This window comes from Notamacropus eugenii, chromosome 1 (assembly GCF_028372415.1).
Source record: "Notamacropus eugenii isolate mMacEug1 chromosome 1, mMacEug1.pri_v2, whole genome shotgun sequence".
NCBI lineage: Eukaryota > Metazoa > Chordata > Mammalia > Diprotodontia > Macropodidae > Notamacropus > Notamacropus eugenii.
Genome location: NC_092872.1, coordinates 611,105,035 through 611,126,251, shown reverse-complemented (window position 1 = coordinate 611,126,251; position 21,217 = coordinate 611,105,035). Strand labels below are relative to the sequence as shown.

General features: G+C 39.9%; 1 protein-coding gene across 7 annotated transcripts; it reads left to right on the top strand.

The window, feature by feature from the left end:
- The first annotated feature begins 3,636 nt into the window (after positions 1 to 3,636).
- On the top strand, positions 3,637 to 19,677 carry LOC140520713 (protein FAM170A-like). 7 transcript variants are annotated; one of them, XM_072634851.1, is made up of 8 exons: positions 3,637 to 3,920; positions 4,711 to 5,781; positions 7,101 to 7,195; positions 10,017 to 10,072; positions 12,572 to 12,708; positions 15,713 to 15,819; positions 16,566 to 16,664; positions 18,728 to 19,670. In XM_072634851.1, exons 1-2 carry the CDS (start codon positions 3,851 to 3,853, stop codon positions 5,442 to 5,444), a joined length of 804 nt encoding a protein of 267 aa, XP_072490952.1. In that variant the 5' UTR covers positions 3,637 to 3,850; the 3' UTR covers positions 5,445 to 5,781; positions 7,101 to 7,195; positions 10,017 to 10,072; positions 12,572 to 12,708; positions 15,713 to 15,819; positions 16,566 to 16,664; positions 18,728 to 19,670. The 7 variants fall into 7 exon arrangements, with proteins under 7 accessions (XP_072490952.1, XP_072490950.1, XP_072490955.1 ...); XM_072634849.1 differs by having other exon boundaries at positions 15,713 to 15,772; positions 18,728 to 19,666; XM_072634854.1 differs by lacking the exon at positions 16,566 to 16,664 and having other exon boundaries at positions 15,713 to 15,772; positions 18,728 to 19,672.
- The last annotated feature ends 1,540 nt before the right edge of the window (positions 19,678 to 21,217 follow it).

Below are 21,217 nucleotides of genomic sequence, written 5' to 3'. Positions count from 1 at the left end.
AAACAAACCCAAAAGAATGAAAAAATGGAAGATAATGTGAAATATTTCATTGGAAAAACAACTGACCTGGAAAACAGATTCAGGAGAGAAAATTTAAAAATTATGGGACTACCTGAAAGCCATGATCAAAAAAAGAGCCTAGACATCATCCTTCACGAAATTATCAAGGAAAATTGTTCTGATATTCTAGAACCAGAGGGCAAAATAAATATTGAAAGAATCCACTGATCACCTCCTGAAAGAGATCCAAAAAGAGAAACTCCTAGGAACACTGTAGTCAAATTCCAGACTTACCAGGTCAAGGAGAAAATATTGCAAGCAGCTAGAAAGAAACAATTTGAGTATTGTGGAAATGTAATCAAGATCTAGCATCTTCTACATTACGGGATCAAAGGGCATGAAATAAAATATTCTAGAAGTCAAAGGAACTAGGATTAAAACCAAGAATCACCTACCCAGCAAAACTGACTATAATACTTCCGGGGAAAAAATGGTATTTCAATAAAATAGAGGATTTCAAGCATTCTTGATGAAAAGACCAGAGCTGAAAAGAAAATTTTACTTTCAAACACAAGAATCAAGAGAAGCATGAAAAGGTAAACTGGAAAGAGAAATCATAAGGGGCTTACTAAAGTTGAACTGTTTACATTCCTACATGGAAACTTTTCTCAGCATCTGGGTAGTTGGAGGGAGTATACACACACACACACACACAGAGAGAGAGAGAGAGAGAGAAAGAGAGAGAGAGAGAGAACACAGGGTAAGTTGAATAGGAAGGGATCATATCTAAAAAAATAAAATTAAGGGGTGAGAGAGGAATATATTGGGAGGAGAAAGGGAGAAATGGAATGGGGCAAATTATATCTCATAAAAGAGGCAAGGAAAAGCCTTTTCAATGGAGGGAAAAAGGGGGGAAGTGAGAAGGGAAAAGTGAAGTTTACTCTCATCACATTTAGCTCAAAGAAGGAATAAAATGCACACTCAATTTGTATGAAAACCTATCTTACAATACAGGACAGTGGGAGAGAGGGGAATAAGCAGAGTGGGGGGTGATGGAAGGGAGGGCAAATGGGAGGAGGGAACAATTAGAAATAAACTCTCTTGGGGAGGGACAAGGTCAAAAGAGAGAATAGAAGAAATGGGGGGGGCGGGATACAATGGAGAGAAATATAGATAGTCTTACACAACATGACTATTATGGAAATCATTTACAAAACTACACATATATAGCCTACATTGAATTTCTTGCCTTCTCAGTGGGGATGGGTGGGGAGGGAAGAAGGAAGAGAACTCAAAAGTTTTAGGAACAAATGTTGTATATTGTTCCTGCATGCAACTGGGTAATAAGAAATACAGATAATAGGGTATAGAAATTTATCTTGCCCTACAGGACAAAAGAGAAGATGGGGATAAGGAAAGGGAGGGATGTTAGAAGGGAGGGCAAATTGGTGGTAGGGGTAATCAGAATACTTGGTGTTTGGGGGTGGGGGGAGGGGAGAGATGGGGAGAAAATTTGGAACTCAAAATTTTGTGGAAATGAATGTTGAAAACTTAAATAAATAAAAATAAAAAATAAAGTTTTTCTCCCTCTTTGAAAAAAAATCCCAAATGGAGTCACAAAGAGCCACAACTGAAGAACAGTACCAGTAACAAATAAATTTCAGAAGAAACCTGAGTCCAAATTCCTTCCTTCTGTTCTCCCTTCTTAGCAATTTAATCGTGTCCATTTTCCTGTGGAATTGTTTAAATAACTGCATATGTGTAATCCACTTTAGTAAGGATTTTCAGTCTACGAAATTTGTTGTCTCTGTGTGTAGTTGGTAGAGGAGATGTTTTCTCTTTGCACCCAGAGGATTCAGTCCAAACAAATTTGAACTATCCCTAAGGAGTGGGGTAGAGGGGTATGGAAAAGGGGTGGAGATGGGAAGGAATAAGCATTTATGGTGTCTACTGTGAGCCAGGCACTATGCTAAGAACTTTATAAGTGTTATCTCATTTGATCCTCATGACAACTTTGGGAGGTAGGTTATTCCCATTTTGCAGTTGAGGAAACTGAGCCAGAGTTAAGTGACTTACCCAAGGTTACACGGCTAGTTAAGTATCTGAGGCTGAATTTGAACCCAGGAAGATGAGTCTTCTGAATTCTGGCTCCATTCACTGCCTAGTAAATGTTTCATAATAGGCTCCCACTCTCCCCTCTCCTGCCCCAAAATGTACCCATGACATACGTTTAAATTGAATTTTCATTACTAGCATTTTCTTCATCACTTCTTAAGTCTGGACATTTGACAAAACAATAAATCAAGCCCTGATTTGTAGAGTTTTCCTATTTCTGAAGTGTAAATGCTTCCTATGAAAATTTAGCAATCTACTCACTTTGCTGGTACAAGCAGGCTCCAGCATACCGTTATTTGTCTCTCTTCTGGAAGACAAAGGAAATGGAAACGTGTATTTGCTTCTATAACCTTATTTTGCAAGGTTCCCACTACCCCATGCCCCATCCACCCACCTGTTGAAGGCATGTAGCAGGAGATGGGAAGCCTTGAGCATGATGTTTCTAAGGGCTCCCTGAAGGAGAAGTAGAGAAAAAGAATGTTAGACTTCTGGCAAAAGTTAAGTAACTAGGAAGAAAGAGATGTGGAGTCCAGGTTGGGGGATAGGGGTAGAAGAAGTGTCTGATATAGGTGAAGGAAGCTGATGGCCACAGTGAACCACCTACAGTGGTTCAAAAGTTGGCTAACTAAAACAGATGAACTTCAGGTCATAAATCTGGAAAAGAAGCCTATTTATAACTTCTTGCCCAAATGTAGACTATACACTTTCTACCCCTGAATCCCATGAAGTCTTCGAGAGAGAAGATTTTTTTTTTAAATGCTTTATTCTCCAAGGGGCAAGACTGTTTGGGGACCTTAGTGTGGCAACTTTTGTTCTGTTTCACTTATATTTTCAATAAATGCTTTTTCAACAGTATCTAACGACAATTTCAAAAAAAACTTGTCACAATTTGGAGCTCATTAGCTATTTAGGAGTGGCTCTCCAAAAGCAAGCACTTAGTCCAGAAGGGTACAAAGTAAGTGGGGAGGTGGGAGGTAAGAATCAGAACCTGAAATCAGGGATTTTTTGGGCAGATGAAAAAATTGTATCTCCCAAATCCAGGAAGATTTTGTTGTTGTTCAGTCATATCTGACTCTCTGTGACGCCATTTGGGGCATTTTTGACAAAGATACTAGAGTAGTTTTTGCCATTTCTTTCTCCAGCTCGTTTTACAGATGAGGAAATTGAGGCAGACAGTGTTAAGTAACTTCCAAAGGGTTACATCACTAGTGAGTGTCTGAGGCTAGATTTGAACTCAGGGAGATGAGTCTTCCTGCCTTCAAGTCCACCACTCTACCTGTGACACCTAGCTGTTGAGGAAGCTAGTTGTCCCTAAATCTAGTTATTATATGTTGTGAGATAAAATTAGTAAACTGGGCAGGTCCTTTGGAAACCTGAGTGATTGGGAGTTGGGGGAGGTGTGGGTAGCAGGGTGCTGAGGGTTTGCTGTTGCCAGTGTTTGATTTTAATCTGGGACTGTGGAATCATTCAGTGTCACTGATGAGGTCACAACATTCTGAGAGTCCCTGGTGATCATTTGGATCATAACAGCCCCACACAGGAGTGGAGTGAGCTCTGAGGGTTGCTACCTGGATCTATCCTTTTGGCTTTGTCTTTTAGTTGTTTTGATATTTTGAGTGACTATAGTTGGGGATAGGATCACTCCCTCTACCAAATTTCTTGAAAAACTAAGACTCTGCACACTACTGAGATCTGTGGGGGTCTAGGGGCCTTCTCCTTCTCAGCATCTGAAACCATGAAGCGTAGACATGAGGAGGGGTCATCAAGTGTCAAGAATACTAAGCAAGAAACCCAGGAGGCAGAAGGTAAGATGGAAAGGCTGGGAACAGAGAGGTGAACTCAGTTAATTCATTTCCTAGAAAGCTGAATCTGGAAAATATGGTGGGAGTAGAGGGAGGGAATTCATGGTGTGAGATAAGAAAGATGAGGGAGATAAGGTAAAAATTCAGAGCTACATTAAGGGTATAGCTATTACTGGCACTTTATGGGGATATCTACCAGGTGGATGGAAATGTAATTTTAAGCTGAAACAGAGCCAGAAATGAATGTATTTGGTTTCTTTTCCACTCACTTGTCTGTTTCCTCATTTGAGGCACTGACTGACCAGCAGGGATATATTGAGTGGAATTATGGAAGAGCAGGGGACAAACTGAGACTATTTGGGCACAGGGTAGTGAGTACTGAAAGGTAGAGGTCCTTGCTGGAAGTAAGGAAGGCTGAGAATGGTTTGCCCAGAGCCCATAGTTCAGGAATAACTGTTTGAATTGAAAGTTAAAAAGTTGTTTATAAGACTGAGAGTGAGGCTGTTGGGGGTTGGAGAGCCCAGAACTCCAGAGAGAATCTCTAACCCCAGGGACAAAAGAAAACACGCTAAAGGTGGTTGCCTTTGGGGATGTTTTCAGTGGGAGAAGCAGGGCAATGGGGTTGAGTGACCTAGATAGATAAAATAGTCTTCTTATGGACAAACCTCAGAGTGGGAAACACAAGAGTGGAAGATGAGATCAATACCTCACCTCCCCAACAAGTGTTTATAACCTCCAGGTCAATATTGGTTCAGAAAAGCAAAGGTGAAAGATTGTTCATTTAATTCCCTAGGGCATGTGAGAGAAGACTCTCCAGTAAGGCCTGGGCCCAGTCAGGTGATCAAGACTAAGGAACAGCAAGGAAATGAGAATTCTTCTATCTACTATTCATTTACTTCTTCTTGCTGTTCTGCTTCACTACCCAAAACTGATAATAAAGGGGGCCTCTACTACATCCAGGTGAAAACCATAAAAGGAGTGGCTGTTGCATGGGAGACTGAGACTGGAATGGAGCCAATCCAGAGGGCACCTCAGATTTATGAGTTGAACCCTTCTGAAGAGGGCATACTAGAGTCTCCTCACCAAAGTTTACCCAGTGAGGTTCTCAGTGATGTGGAGAAAAGGGTGGATGAGATGAGTGAAGAATATAAAGAGGAGGAAATACCAGGACCTTCAAGGCTTACTGATGAAAGAAGACGGAGAAAGATCCCTGATTGGATGGTCACAACAAACAATGGCTATCGATGTGTGGCCTGCTGCCGGGTATTCCTCACCTTGGAAGCCCTCAGGAAACATGCTAGCTCTGGGCCCAAGGAGGGATTTAGCTGCCATACTTTTAACAAAAAAGTCCACGAAAGACAAAGAACCCAGAAAATTTTGCTTGTAAGCAAAGATGAACATTCTGCCCAAAGCCCCAAAGAACAAACTAAGTCACATAAAGACCAGGGTCAAGGAAAAGGCCAACGTGCACGCTCCTCCCATGGTACTAAGAGCATGGATTTACACCATGACAAGGATGCGGAATGAGCTGGAGGTGACTCACTTATGGGGACTCTGGTTCTTCTGTCAAAACACCCCTACTCCAGTCACCCTATTTTAATTTCCAGTCAACAACTCTTTGAAACCCCCACAGGCTGAAGAGACCACCAGCTATAACATCTCCAGTTCTCATTGGGAGGAGGTCGAAAGTCACAGGGAACAAGAAAAAAAAACAATAAATCCAGGAGCAGGAATAATGAGAATGGACTGTACAACTATCAAGCCTCTTTAAGGACAGGATTGTCTCATTTTTGAATTGATTGACTGAACTCCATATTAGAATGGAAAACAGAAGAAAGTTCATACTCTTTATCATGAGTAAATGGTAAGTGTACCCATTTGATCCAGACTTGTGATTTTATGTTATAGGGAGTTTCCTTCTACTAATGAAGATAGCAACCATGCTCTGGTTTTTGGCCTTTAAAAATTTTCCCAGGGTGCTAAGAGGCTTCTTAGATCATACAGTCAATATGTGTCCTGGTTGTGGATGTGGACCTAGGTCATTCCGACTCCTAGGCTGATCCCTCCATCTACTTGCCACAGTTCTTCTGAGGACCAAAGTAGTATGTATACCAGAGTTCTCCACATCCACACACTTGTTTCTGATCTCTACGTAACAGAAGATGAGCAGTATTTGCCTCCACCGGCAGGAAAATCAAATTCTGCAATCCACAGAAAGTCAGTAGAATGTTGCTGTTGATCTCAGTTGTACATCTAGCTGTATCCTTGTGCTCTGATTGCTTGAAGCTTTGAGGATTCAACCATGAGAGAGATAGCATGGCACCATATAGAGGGTACTGATGTTAGGATCAGAAGTTTTGTGTTTAAATCCTGGTTCTGAAGTTCCTAGCAGTATCACCCTAGGTGAGCCACCTAATCCATCCTCAGTTTTCTCATTTGCAAATTGGAGCTAAAGATAATAGTTTATGATTAAATTGTACCTTAAGGTTTGTAAGGGCTTTAAAATACTAATATATAATTTCATTGGACTGATAATACAGTTGCTTTTTTTTAATTGTTGAGTTAGAGAAAGGCTCCCAGCACATTGGGTAGAGCTCCTAGGTGGGGTGGGGGTGAGGTGGGGAGGAGACAGTCACTGGAGGGTGTGGATCCGAAGGTGGGGGTTATGACATGGGCTGTAGGAGGACACACCCACACTGATAAAATCACACAGCTATCAAAACAACCCACCTTGAAGACTTGTTGTGAGAAAAGGGCTTGGGAAAGTGTCATTATTTTTACATTCGGGTTCGACTCAGGCAGTTTTTTAACCTTTATATATGTCACTGACTCCTTTGGCAGTCTGGTAAAGCCTTTGGACCCCTTCTTAGAATAATGTTTTTAAATATATAAAATACAAATCAATTCCCCTTAAAGGATGGGTCTGTCAGTCAGCTCCTTACTGTCTCCATTCATGGGTAGATTTCTATGCCATTTCTCTAACTAAAACACTCCTCCCTATCCCAAACACTCCTCCATATGTGTTTTCTGCTCTTATTAGGAGGCCAGCTGCTTGAAGACAGAGATTATCTCCCTTTTGTAATTATATCATGCCCAGGGCTTTATATGGTGCCTATCCACATGGTAAGCACTTAATAAAAGATCTATATTCATCAGTAACGAACTTTTTTGTTGCTTCTTTAGATCAATGGAAGCTGTCACCATTTGGGGACAAAAATGAGGCACTGTGGCCAAGAGCAGAAAAGCAGATTGCAGCAGGAGAAGACATCCTCCTTAAGGTCTGAACTGTGTGATCTCAGAGAATTATAACCTAGCTCCCTTTATCCATTCACTGCCTTGATAGTTACAAGGATTAGAGACTAGTTCTACCATTTCAGTTGTGTCTGACTCTTCGTGGCCCCATTTTGAAGTTTCCTTGGCAGAGATGCTACAGTGGTTTGCCATATCTTTCCTCCAGCTCATTTTACAGATGAGGAAACTGAGGAAAACAGAGTTAAGTGACTTGCCCAGCAGTCAGATATGAACTAAGGAAGATGAGCCTTCCTGACTCCAGGCCTGGTGTTCTATCTACTGTGCCACTTTGCTTCCAGTTTCCAACCAGTTTCCAACTCATCTGCCCTTTTCTCAACCCAATTCAAATCTTTTTTTGGAGGATTTATTTTCCTGATCTTTCCAGTCTCCTGTGAAGCCTGCATTTGAGACTGTTCTCAAGCAATAATGAATCTGGCCATGTAGAATTGTTGATACATGAACAGTCCTATTCTGCAAAGAACCAAAAACAACATGTCTGTTCAGCGCTTACCTGTGTCTCAGGCAATGTGAGGAATATATTTGAGTCAGTCCTACAACAGCGAGGTCATTCATGGAAATGGAAGAAGTCAGAAAAACTGGGTCCTAGTCCTGACTGACACTTATCACTTTATTTCCCTGAGTTCATTTTCTCCTTAATTAGATAGCAATAATTATAGTAGCAGTGTACTGCCTTTCCCACACATTGTTGTAGGGAAAGTGTTCTGTAAGCCTTAAAGAGCTATGTAAATGTGAGTTGTTTCTATGAAAGTATTTTCTGATGCATCTTGGAAATTTATGGTATCCCAAATAACAATTCCTACTTCTGGATTTACATCAACGGGTAAGCAACATGAAGACTTCTACACAGATGAAACAGCAAAAGAAAAAGAAAAGAGTTGGCAGGAGAGAAGAATCTATAATTCTTAAAGAAAATGTGAGACTAACACTCCCCTGCTCAAAAACCTTTAATGGCTCCCCACTGCCAACATGGTAAAGCTTCTTAAAGCCCTCCCTCTACTCTATGTCCTCACTCTATCTTTCTTGTCATGTCCTCCTACTCCTCTCCATAAACCTACCTCTCCAGAAATATTGTCCTTTTGCCTATTCTGCAAACAGTCTTAGGACATTCTCACATCCCTGGTATCCATGCCATTCTTCTCACTTGAGTGGTTTCCCATCTCCTGTGCACTGATCAAAAGTACTTCCTGCCCTTAGGGAAACAGAATGGTGCAGTGAAGAGATCTTGGACTGAAATTCTGGGTCTTCCACCTACCCCCCATGTAACTTTGAGCAAGTCACTTAAAACCTGCCTCAGTTTCCTCATCTGTAAAATGAAAAAGTTAAACTAAATGGCTCCTCAGGCCCTCCTGACCTGAGATCTTTGAGCCTGTATAAGGTCCAACTCCAATCTCATCCTTTCTATGAAAATTTTCCCGACCCACTCTCTTCTTCCCTTATTCAACCCATTCCGAAGCTGGGACTGAAGGGCCTTTGGAAAGACTTGGGTTCAAGTCCGAGCACTATCACTTTCTGGGACTCTGACCCAAGACAGCTTCTCCATCTGAGCTTCAGTTTCATCCTCTATGAAAGAGGGGGATAATAAAACAAAGACCACCAAACCTAGAGGGTTACTATAAAGAATTTGTTTTGTAGAAAAAAAAAATGTAGAATGATATATTTACATGAAGTACAAAGAGAGAATCATGTAGGTAAAACCTAAGAGATGAAGGGAGAAAAGACATACTGCAGGGAAAAATCAGCCTCCTGAGTTTCAGGGCTGCAATCTACCATCAGGTCCAGTGGAAGGATCCCTGGTGCTGTAGTCAGAGAGCTGGAGTTTACATTGTGCCTCTGATCCTGACTATATATGGCTCTCCCTTCCACACTGCAACTTTGCCCACCGCAGTTTCAATATGTCACAAGTTGGCATAAGAAATTAAATGGAAATTTTGGGGGAGTTTTGCAGAAGCCAGAGATGACACACAAAAGCAAGCAGACAACAACAGAAAAAAATTAGAAACTCAGGAATGGAAAAAATATATGTATAGTATTGTATAATATCAACACATTTTATCTTTTAATACTATAATTATTTGGACTTCTTTGGTATGAAGGACCAAAAATTCCAGTTTATGGGGTCACTGTATACCTAACCCCTGCATTGAGGAAGGGATAACTGTAATAAAGTGGAAAGTCACTTAGCCTCCTTAAGACTAGGTCTCTTCATCTGTAAAATGAACTGCTTCTTTCTCATAGGACCAGATCAAATTATTCTTTTTATTGCCTGAATTGAGACAGCCTCTGAGCTTCCTTCCAGCTCCTTTGGTCCTTAGTTATTGTGGTCACATGGTGATACATTTGGGAGCCATGATGGATGCAGCAGCTCTGCTTTGGGTAACTTGGGCATTTGGCATCCCTGAGGGAAGGCCACTGAGCAGAAGAACAGGACACAGCTAAGAGAAGGGCCTCTTGGGCCTTCTCAGGGATGCTAGAAGATGAACCCACAGATGTGGTTAGAGAGAGACAGAAGCTGTTTTCTTATCAAGGAAGAAGAAAGTGGAAGATATAAGAAGAAAATGTTAAATAAAACTAGAAGTTATATAATCCAAACTTTTTGTCATTGGTAGAAAGGAGGCTATTTGTGCAAGGTCTCATAGCAAGTTAGTGATTAAGGTGGGACAAAAGCCTTGGTCTCCGGGATCCCTAGACCTTCTATGTCATGGAAAGTCCAGGAGAGAATTACTATAGAGAGCATCCAGCAGGGGTGAAGACTTTTAGATCCTATCAATCCTTGTTCTATATTTATAGCGGCTGAACCGAAGAGGAGGATGCTGTCTGTCACTATGGAGGAAAAGATGAGAGAGGTCTGTGTTTTGTGGAACAGGGAGGTGAACTGGGAGTTTGGGTTGGTTGTCATAGGCTGCAGAAAGGCCTATTCACTGAATGGGCATTACCTCACTCTGAGTGAGTATCTGAAAAGGCCTTAGCCCAAAAGGGCCAGGGTCTCCCACTGCATACTGGGCCATCTCCAGTCATCCTGATGAATATCTGGCACTGGATCCAGATGGCTCTGGAGGAGAAAGTGAGGCTGGTGACCTTGCGCAGCCTTCCCTCATGCAAATTAAAGTCAACTGCAAGTCATGTCATCATTTCCATGCTGTCATGGTCCTCTGAAAATGAAGGAAAAACACAACAACAACATAGGCTGCAGGATTTAGAGTTAGAAGAAACTTTAGGCAATGTCTAATCTAAGCCCTTCATTTTACAGTTGAAATTGTAGACACAGGGAGGTAAGTGTCTTAGCCAAGGCAGTTTGGTGGGCAATGGACAGTATGCTAGGCACGGGGAGTCAGAAGGCCTGTGTTTAAATTCGACTTCAGACCCTTAACTAGCAGTGTGACCCTGGGCAAGTCACTTGACCTCTGTCTCAGTTTTCTCAACTGACAGTTCCCTGTAAAACAGGGATAGTAGAAGCATCTACCTCCCAGGGTTGTTATAAGGATCAGATGAAATGACATTCCTAAAGGGCTTAGCACAGCGCCCGGCACATAGTAGGTACTTAAGAAGTCCTTGTTCCATTCTTTCCCCCCAGAGGTCATATATTTGGGCTCCCAATTGATTTCCCCCATACCATACCACCTTTCTTTACTTTTATCATTTTGAGATGATGAGAACACTGTACCTGTTGTAGGCACTGGTTAACTAAGTAGTTAACTAAGTCATAGAGGTGAAGCCCATAATGGGGAGGTTTCTTTAATGACCAAGAGGAAGCCAGGAGTTGGAAGAATAACCCATCGAGTTTGTTCCAGGACATCCTCAGGGGGTTAAACTCCCCAATTCAGTTGGATGTGTTCTGAAGACAAGATGTCATTCCCCTATGGGGCCACAAGGTGGCAAACATGTCGCCATGCAATATAAAGGCCTTGGCCTTGGGGAAAATCAGATTGGAAAAACAATTTCAGTCTAGAATAAGGCTGGAAAGTTTAGGTGACACTGACCCTGAATGGATACAGTATGTAATGTGATTTCAAGGGGAATCAGGAAAGTCCCTATTATATAAATACGTACACATACACACTCATATGGGGGCATGTGTGTATATACACATATATACACATAAACAAGAACATATATACATAGGTATATAATATGTAATCCTCTTGTTTATGTATGTATGTATGTATGTATGTATATATATATATATATCTGTATATGGATACATAGCTTCATGTTTCCTTTTCAAATAAACACTATAAAATTAATTTGTGTAGTGGAGAGTGTGTGTGTGTGTGTAATGGAGACTCTCCTGTTACCCCTTGAAATCACAATACATACTGTATCCATTTAGAAAGAATTCATTAAGGTAAAGAAGGTACAGCTAGAAAGGCATATAAGAAAAAGGAGTTTCTTCTGGGTCCTTTTCACTAGGTCTAAGGAAAAAAAAGACCTGGGAGACTGGCTGTGGCTGATGCCCAGGCATCCCTTTATTATAGAGTACAGTACTCAACTATTCCCCATTTTTATGGCTAATCGGCAGGGAGTCTATGTAGGGGGCTAAACCAGAAAACTTGGAACCGATATGGGAGATGGGAAAGAAGTCTCTTTTCCTCTCATTCCCTGTGGACCTGGCAGTAAGTCCTGTTTAAGAACCAGGCCACAATGTAGTTACCTAAGAAATGACACCAGGGATGTTGTAATGACAGCGAGATGATTCAAAGTACCAATATTGAAATCCAATATTTGCTCATATATTAAATTTCTCTAACATTGGTTTTTTTTTTTTACATGGTGATTTGGGGAATATGTTTTGCTTGACTGTGCATATTTTTCATAAATCAAGACAACAAGCATTTACTAAACTCTTACTATGTGCCAGTCACTGCACTAGAGACTGGGAAATACAAAGAAAGGCAAATACAGTCCCTGTCTCCATCTGTCTAGACATGAAAACAACTGTATATAAAGAAGAGTTATTACAAAATAACTGGGAAGGAAGTCCCTAGGATTAGATGCCTCTGATATTTACTAGCTTCATGACCACAGGCAAGTCCCTTCCCCTTTTCGAGTCTATCTTGTCACCTAAAGACTATCCTTCCAGGCACTTTTAATATTTGCACCTCCACTGCCAGTAGCCCAGTACTTGATACATAGTAGGTGCCTAATAAATACAGGTGTGTTAGTTGATTGATAAAATAGTAAGAATACCTGTTAATACATATCACATAATTATCAGGAGGATCCTATGAGATCACATGCATAGACCTCTGCAAACCTTTAAGTGTTAAATAGGTATCAGTTATTACTATTTAAAGATTGAGAAAAGTCAGCCCTAATGAATTCAATTGATGAATTATTTTCTGTAGCCCTCTACAGATGGAAGAGTTCAAAAATAAACTTGCAAAGGGAAGAGAGAAGAGAACTGGAGCAGTAAAGCTAGAAAGCAGAGCGTTTCATAGGGGCCAGATTGGTGGACATCCTCTACAAGCTGCATTTGGGCCAGGTTAGAAGCATTATATATGATAGGAAAGTCCTGCTGCTGAAGTTGGGAAGGAGGCTTACGATGCTCTCAGCTAATGAGTTTGGCAATAGAAAGAATGGGGACAATCTGTTTCTGTTCATGTCATTTCTAAGGAGGAAAAAGTGATATCTGGGCATTTCTATGGCAACTCTAAAATGTCTCAGAGTTGGGAAGGTCCTCAGAGATCACTTAGCCTAATTTATTTTACAAAGAAATCAATAATCAAAAGTGAAATGATTTGCTACTTCCTGATCTTAGCAAACTAGGAAACACTTAGCTGCTAGAACCTTCCCTTCTGAGATTTTCTCCCATCTATCTACTCTGTATCTTGTGTGCGGACATACAGAGAGTTCGCATTTTAATGGGGGAAACTATGCAAATGACTACAAGGTGATAGGCAAATAAGATATATACAGGCTAACATGAAGGGAATCTCACAGAGAAGGTAGTTGAATTTAGGGAGATTGAGAAAGGCTTCTCTTTAAAATACCATAGTTTATATATTGTGTCCCCTCATTAGAATGTGAATTCCTTGAGGATCTGAAATAAATTTTTGCCTTATTTTTTCCATATTCCCAACGCTTAACATAATAACTGGCACATAGTGGGAACTTAATATATGCTAGTTGACTGACTAGCCCAGGCTTCCCTAAATCCCAGTCCAATGTTCTTATTACAATACATGGCTCCACTGATTTATAAATCCATAAGGGACAAAAGAACTTTGCACTAAATATCCTAATCTGGCATAATTTATTCATAGAAAACTAAATGTTAGTGGATGAAGGAATTAAACTTATTTCCCAAAGCAGAAGCCTTGAACTGACTAGACAAGGAGAATAGTAGAAAAACATTTGAGGATGAAATGGGGATGAGTGTGGGGAAGGGTCCTCTAGGTGGCACTGCAGTGGATAGAGCAGTGTGCTTGGAATCAGGAAGGCTCATCTTCCTGAGTACAAATCTAGCCTCAGACGCTAATTAGCCATGTGACCCTTCAAGTCATTTAACCCTGTTTGCCTCAGCTTCCTCCTCTGTAAAATGAGTTGGAGAAAAAAATAGCAAACCAGTCCAGAATCTTTGACAACAAAACTCTAAATGTGGTCCTGAAGAGTTGGACATGACTGAAAGTGAGGAAAGGGACTCGCCACTCCTGATGTAGTCTGAAAAGAATTTCCAACAAAAATACTTCTAGACTTGCATGTAGGCTTATGTCCTCTCTAGACTACAGAGAATATTTTGCTTCTGAATCCTTTCCCAATATAGAAAATCAGGGATGCATTCTCTGATGTGATTTCCATGACCAATGAAGAACATCCTGAATATGTGGTTATTAGAGGCCTTGGGAAATTCACACATTAAGTGTAGGCTAGTATTTATTTCTGAGGGCAGTTGGCCAGAAGAGATGAAGAACTGATAGTGTAGGCATAGTGCCTAGAGAAGGTGGAATGTAACAATGATTAGAAGTTACAGAGAGACAGATTTTGGCTCAATTTAATGAAAAATGTCCTAACCTTTAAGAACCGTCCAAAACAAGAGTGGGAAAGCCTTGGGAGGACCAAGGAAGGCCTACTTTCTACCTATTTTTTTATGTTTCACAGAATATTTTTTTATTGTAATATGTTTTTTTAATCATGATGATTTTTTTAAAAATTACTTATTTTTAGTTTTCAACATTCACTTCCAAAAGTTTTAAATTTTCCCCACCTTCCTCCTTTCTCCCCTCCCCAAGATATGGTGTGCAATCTGATATCAGCTCTACATATAGATCCTTATTAAACATTTTCACATTAGACGTGATGTAAAGAAGAATTAGAACGAATGGGAGGAACCACAAGAAAGAAGAAACAAAAGAAAAAGGAGAGCAAATAGTATGCTTCCAACTGCATTCAGACTCCAGAGTACTTTCTCTCCATGTGGATGGCACTTTCCATCATTAGTCTTTTGGAGTTATCTTAGGTCCTTTCATTGTTGAGAAGAGCTAAGGCTATCAAAGAGTCATTGTACAATGTGGCTGCTTCTGTGTACAATGTTCTCCTGGTTCTGCTCATTTCACTTAGCATCCGTTCATAAAAGACTTTCTAGGTTTTTCTGAAGTCTTCCTGCTCATCATTTCTTATAGCACAATAGTATTCCATTACATTCACATACCACAACTTGTTCAGTCATTCCTCAGGTGATGGGTGTCTCCTCAATTTTCAGTTCTTGGTCAACACAGAAAAAGCTGCTATAAATATTTTTATACTTGTGGGTCTTTCTCCCATTTTTGTGATCTCTTTGGGATATAGCCTTAGAAGTGGTATTCACTGGGTCAAAGGGTATGCACATTTCTATAGCCTTTTGAAATGATTGGATCAGTTCACAATTCCATCAACAATGCATTAGTGTTCTAATTTTCCCACATCATCTTCAGCATTTATAATTTTGCTGTTTTGTCATGTTAGCTAATCTGATAGGTGTGATGTGGTACCTAAGAGTTGTTTTGGTTTGTGTTTCTCTAATCATTGTAGTATAGAGCATTTTTTCATATGATTATAGATAACTTTAACTTCCTCATCTGAAAACTGCCTGTTCATATCCTCTGACCATTTATTGATTGGGGCCTGCTGAAAAGAGCCCTTCCTTGTAGGTAAACCTGAGGTGGCCATGGAAACATTTTGCTGTTTAAAAATTGTACTCTTTCATTGTGTCCCAGCACTGTGAAATTTCAACTGTGTTCCCATTGACCTATGGATATTTAGAGGTACCTTGAAAGACAGAAAGGCTGCCCACTCTAGTCAAAGTCAAGCTAAACCCAAGTTTAGAGGATGTGACAGCAGAAAAGTCAAGAAAAGACTTTCTCTGTACGTATTTGATGGGGACCTTGGTTTTTCTTATGGGGACCCTTACAGGAAACCCTTTAGAAGCTTCTAAGTTAGAATCTGTAGGACTTGTCTGTAAAAATGTTTCTCTCTCTGTATTAATTTATCTCTTTATGGATCCCTAACAGTAACCACGGCCAAAAAGTGAACTATCTCCAGACGAAAAGATGCCTCCCAGCTCCAGAGAGGTGAGCACAGGATGCCCTGCTGGGGGCTGGCCTGCTGTACTAATCAGGTCAGCAAGCATTTTTTAGTGCTTCTTGTGTGTCAAGCACCATGCTAAGCACTGAGGATACAAAGAAAGAGCCCTCAAGGAGCTCACATCCTAATGGGGGAGACAACATACAAACAGTTACGTACAAGCAGGATTGATATGAGATAAAAAGCATTAAAGGAGACCAGAAAAGGACTCTTACAGAACGTTGGATTTTAGCTGAGACTTTTAGAAAACCAAGGAAATCAGGAGTGGGGGGGATGAAGAGGGAGAGATTTCCAGGGGTGGGGGGTACCCAGGGAAAGGCTACCAGGACATGGAGTGTCCCATGAGAGTACGAAGTGAGAAGGCCAGCTCTCAGCACCCAGTTGTAGAATATGTGCAGGGTCAAGTGTAAGAAGATTGGAAAGGAGGGAAAGGATGAGGTTATGATGGCTATTTAAAAGCCAAACACGATTTTAGATTTGATCTGGAGGCAATAAGAAGTCAGTGGAGTTTATTGATTATAGGGGTGACATAGTCGATTTTCCTTTTAGGAAGGTTACTTTGATAGCTGATGGGAGGAGGGATAGGAATAGGCGGACACAAAGCAGGAAGGCCAACCAGAAGGCTATTGCAGTAGTCTAGGCCACAGAAAGGCAGGACAGGGCAGGAATGCAGAGGATGGACTGATCTGTAGGTCTCCATCCTCAAGAATAAATGACAAGGGAGTCCACAGATGTTTGTGATTTTCTCTAACTTCCTATTGGATTTTCTCCAACTTTCAGTCCTTGAAAGGAAAAGAATCCAGCAACATGAAGATGGGAGGAGGAACTAGAGATCTAAGGAGGAGAAAACCTTCCAGGAGTGGCCCTAGATGAGGAGAGGCAAGTTTAGGATTCTTCATCATTGTGATATGGCACTAGGAAGGTGGGGGCCCCAGAGGACCACCAAGTTAGGTATGATCTTACAGAAGCCTATGGACAGAATAGAAGGATGTTCAAAGGAAGCGGCGAGATGCCCAAGCCCCAGGCATCCTAGAAGTGATACTTTTTGTCCTCTGAGTCTGTTTTGAAAATAAATTTCATGTCATGTTGCTAAATTTCTGTGCTCCTTGGGGCAATCTGAAGACCCCACCTACCAGCTTATAACAGAATGAATCCTTAGACAATTTGCTGGCATGGTCTGGTGGATAAGGTGATGGACTTAAAAATCAAGAAGACCTGGTATGAATCACAACACACCTTTTTTTTTTTTTAACCCTAGGCAAGACATTTAAACTCCCAGTGTCTCAGTTCCCTCATCTGCAGAATAAGGGGCTTGGACCTTTTGAGGTCTTTTCTAACTCTAAATCTATGAGTTATAATATTAAGAGAATTAACAAAAAAAAGTGAGAAAGAAAGGGATCAAATAATGGCAGATTTCAAACTATATTGCAAAGCAATGATCATCAAAACACTCTGGTGTGAGTTATGAAGTAGAGTTCAATCGGTGTAACAAATTAGGTACACAGTAGATAAAAGCAATAAGAACAAATGAGTCTAATGTTTGATAAACACAAAGATCCAAACTATTGGGACAAGAACCCACTATTCAACTAAACTTTTCTGAAAACTGGTAAGCAATCTGGCAGAAACTAAATGTAGACCAACATCCCACCATATACCAAGATGAACTCCAAGTACATGGCTTGAGTATAAAGGGTGGCATCAGAAACCAGTTAAAGGAACAAGAAAGAAATTTAAGAGTTTTTGCTCAAACAGAAGCATTGCAGTTAAAATTAGAAGAGAACCAGGTAAATGGGGAAAATATTTGCAGAAAATTTCTCTGATAAAGGTCTCATTTCTTAAGATTTATAGAAGACTGATTCAAATTTCTAAGATTAAAAACTTTTTCCCAGTTAATAAATGGTCAAAAGATATGAACAGGCAGTTTTTAATGAAGGAAATCTATCAGCAAACCTGTGAGGGAAAAAAAAAAAGCTTGAAATCACATAACTAAAGAAATGCAAATTAAAACAACTGAGATTTTACTTCAAATCCATCCGACTAGTGAAGTTGGAAAAAATATAAAATAACATGTTGGGGGCACTGTGGAAAAAACAGGCACACTAATGTAAGGTTGATAGAGCTATGAACTGATGCAGTCATTCTGAAAATTAATTTGGAATTCTCCCCAAAAAGCTGTTTTGTTTTTTTTAAATACCCGTTAACCTAGGAATACTGCTATTAGGTCTATACCCTAAGGGATCAGAGAAATGGGAAAAAATTGAAAACCAAGGGTGCCCATCATTTGGGAAATGACTGAACAAGTTATAGTATATGAATTTGGTGAAATACTGTTGTGCCATAAGAAATGATGAGCAGGCAAATTTCAGAAAAACCTGGAAAGACTTATGAACTGATACTGAGTGAAGTGAACAGTACTAGAACATTGTACACAGTAACGGCCATATTGTATGATGATTGACTTTGATAGACTTAGTTCTTCTTAGCAATGCAAGGGTCTAAGACAACTCTAAAAGAATGACAATGAAAAAATAAAAATAATGATGGAAAATGCTATCCACATCCAGAGAAAGAACTTTGGAGTCTAAATGCACATGAAAGCATGCTATTTGCTCTCCTTTTGTTTCTCTTTCTCATGGTTCCTCCCATTCGTTCTAATTCTTCTTAACATCATGACTAATATGAAAATAGGTTTAATAAGAATGTATAGATAAAGCCCATATCAGATTGCACACTGTCCTGGGCAAGGGGGGAGGAGACAGAAGAGGAGAAAATTTAAAAATGAAAACCTTATGGAACTGAATGTTGAAAACTAAAATATATATATATACATTATATATATATAATATATATACATATTTTTTTAAAAAAGGATGAGCTATTTTGCCCCAAAGCTAAAATTTTGATTTCTCATCAGAACAATGATTTATCTTCATTCTCAGCAACAGAAAACAGAGAGGAAGCAGTCAGAACTGCCAAGAGAGCTCATCAGAGAAAGAAGAAAGTGCCTGTGTTGCTCACAGTGAAGAGACAGCTAAATACTGGCTTTAATGGGGAAGCTGTTTGTCCACAGTGGAGCTTTAAAAAATTGTTCATCACTCATGGACAGGAAAGATCTTAGTGATGAAGAGAGTGTCTCCCCAGTGAGACTGAAGGCCTCTTGAGGGCAGAAGTAGTGCTCTGCACCCCTTCTTGTACTACCTCATTCACCTGAAAAAACAGGCCCTTAGGTTATTCTCAATAAATTTGTTTTGATTGGACTAGATTTGAGGGAAATAAAAAATATATGTGTTGGCAGGTGATAAAGACAATTCAGCACTATTCACGGAGATTTATTCTTTATCTTCTAATAGTAAAGAACTCCTCATAAGATGATAGAGTTTTATTTTATTTGGAACCTGAGAAGTCTTGTAGGCCAGTTCTCCCTTCCAATTCCTGAGGCCTCTTGACAACATCCTTTACATGTAAGGCCTGGGCTTCTGCTTGAGTACTCCAATGAAAAGAAACTGCCTTTTGTGGGGGTTACCTGATCCACATTGGACATCTCAGCAACAGATAATGAACTCCAACGAAGAGAATGTCTTTGCAAGTGTTTCTCTGCTTTAGCAGTGGGACCCTTCCTCAGAACCATCCTGATTCATTCTTTCCTTCTCAATTGATCTTCATTGTCTTGGGGACCCTTTGAAGTAGGAAGAAACTAAGTGTTTAGTTGGTCTTTCTCATTGCCTCGAGGTTTTAAATCTCTTAGCCAATGACGAAAGTGGGACTTGTCCTCATGCTATTATCAGTCATTCAGGCAGATAGTCTAAACATTCATCAATATGGTTCAGTGGGAAATAAAATAAAAGTCTTAATACTACTTTTCCCTGTTAAAAGGTATTGCTGAAGCCACTTACTCATTCCAAGTCTCAAAAACTCATGAATGGATCATTGAACAGAAACTACCAAATCTGCTCTACAGATGATGAAACTGTAATCCAGAGAGGAGAAAGCTGTAATAGTTTCAGAGTTTTGAAGCAAGTAGATGATTAATTCCTTGAGTGTAGGCCCTGGATCCCATATCTTTTATTTTTATAGTATCTTACTTAGTCGTTTCTGTTGTGTTCAATTCTTTGTGATCCTATTTAGGGTTTTCTTGGCAAAGATATGGGAGTGGTTTGCCATTTCCTTCTCTAGCTTGTCTTACAGATGAGGAAACTGGGGCAATCAGGATTAAGTGACTTGCCCAGAATCATATGGCTAGTAAGTGTCTGAAGACAGATTTGAATTCATGAAAACGGATCTTCCTAATTCCAAGTACAGTGCTGTATTCATAATAAGAAGCAGCCATCTTGGTCCCTTGGGAATGCTCTCCAGCTTATCAATGTCCTTCCTAAAACTTTTTCAGAAATAAAAAACATAATCCAGATGTGATCTGTCCAAGGCAGAGGATAGCATGATTAACATCTCCATAATCATGGAGATAATGCAGCCTAATATTACATTCGTATTTTTAGGTGCCATATTACATTGTTGACATATTTCAAGTTTGAGGTCTACTAAAACTGATCTTTCTCAAAGTGCTATCTAACCATGCCTCTTTCTGTTGTACTTGTGAAATTGATTTTTTGAACCTAAGGAAAAAACTTTATATTTTTTCCTATAGAATTCCATCTTAGTAGCCATAGCTAGAATTCTACCCTAAAAAGTTCTTTTAGATTCTGATTCCATCATCTATTAAGTTATCCCTCTTCATGTCATCTGCAGATTTGATAAATATGCTATCCTATGCCAATGTCCAAGTCATTGATAAAAATATTAGTGCTGGAGACTTCTTTCCAAGTTGACATTGAACTACTTTTTAACTGTAGTCATTCAACTAGTTCTGAATTCCTCTGACTACATTATTTAACCTACTCTTTCTTGTCCATAGAAATTATGTGAGACTTTATTAAATACTTTGCTAAAATCTAGGTGTGCTATCTACAGAATTCCCTTGAACAATAGCCTAAATTATAATAAAAATTCTGCAAGTGGAAAGAAGTGGGTTAAAGCAATTTGTAGTAATAGGATCAACATACTTGAGTCTGATTGGATATAGGGACTGAGAGAGGGGAATCTTGTAGGATGACTCTAGTCTCTGCTAATCTCCATTGGGTAAAGGAATTTCCTCATATAGGAATTCTCCATCCCAATTAAATCACAAGGCTAGTTACTATCCTTGTGTTATATTTTAAATATTACATTTGATATATTAAACATAAATGTGGGTAAAAGAAGGGATAGTTATGTCAACAGAAGTAGAGAAAGTTTTGAGGAGGGTTGAGTTTGGGGAGAAAAGTAATGATAGGGTACCCGAGGGCTTGAACCCAAGCCCTCCAACTCTAAATCCAGAACTTATCCCACTGCCTTATGATGCTTCCCATCTAACAGAGGGAATGGAGCAGTAATGG

What these genes read in the sequence shown, in the direction of transcription:
- LOC140520713 (XM_072634856.1), top strand. Translation starts at nt 3,851, where the DNA reads ATGAAGCGTAGACATGAGGAGGGGTCATCAAGTGTCAAGAATACTAAG. An exon ending in AGAAACCCAGGAGGCAGAAG is followed by an intron (nt 3,921 to 4,710) that starts GTAAGATGGAAA and finishes TTAATTCCCTAG; the next exon opens with GGCATGTGAGAGAAGACTCT.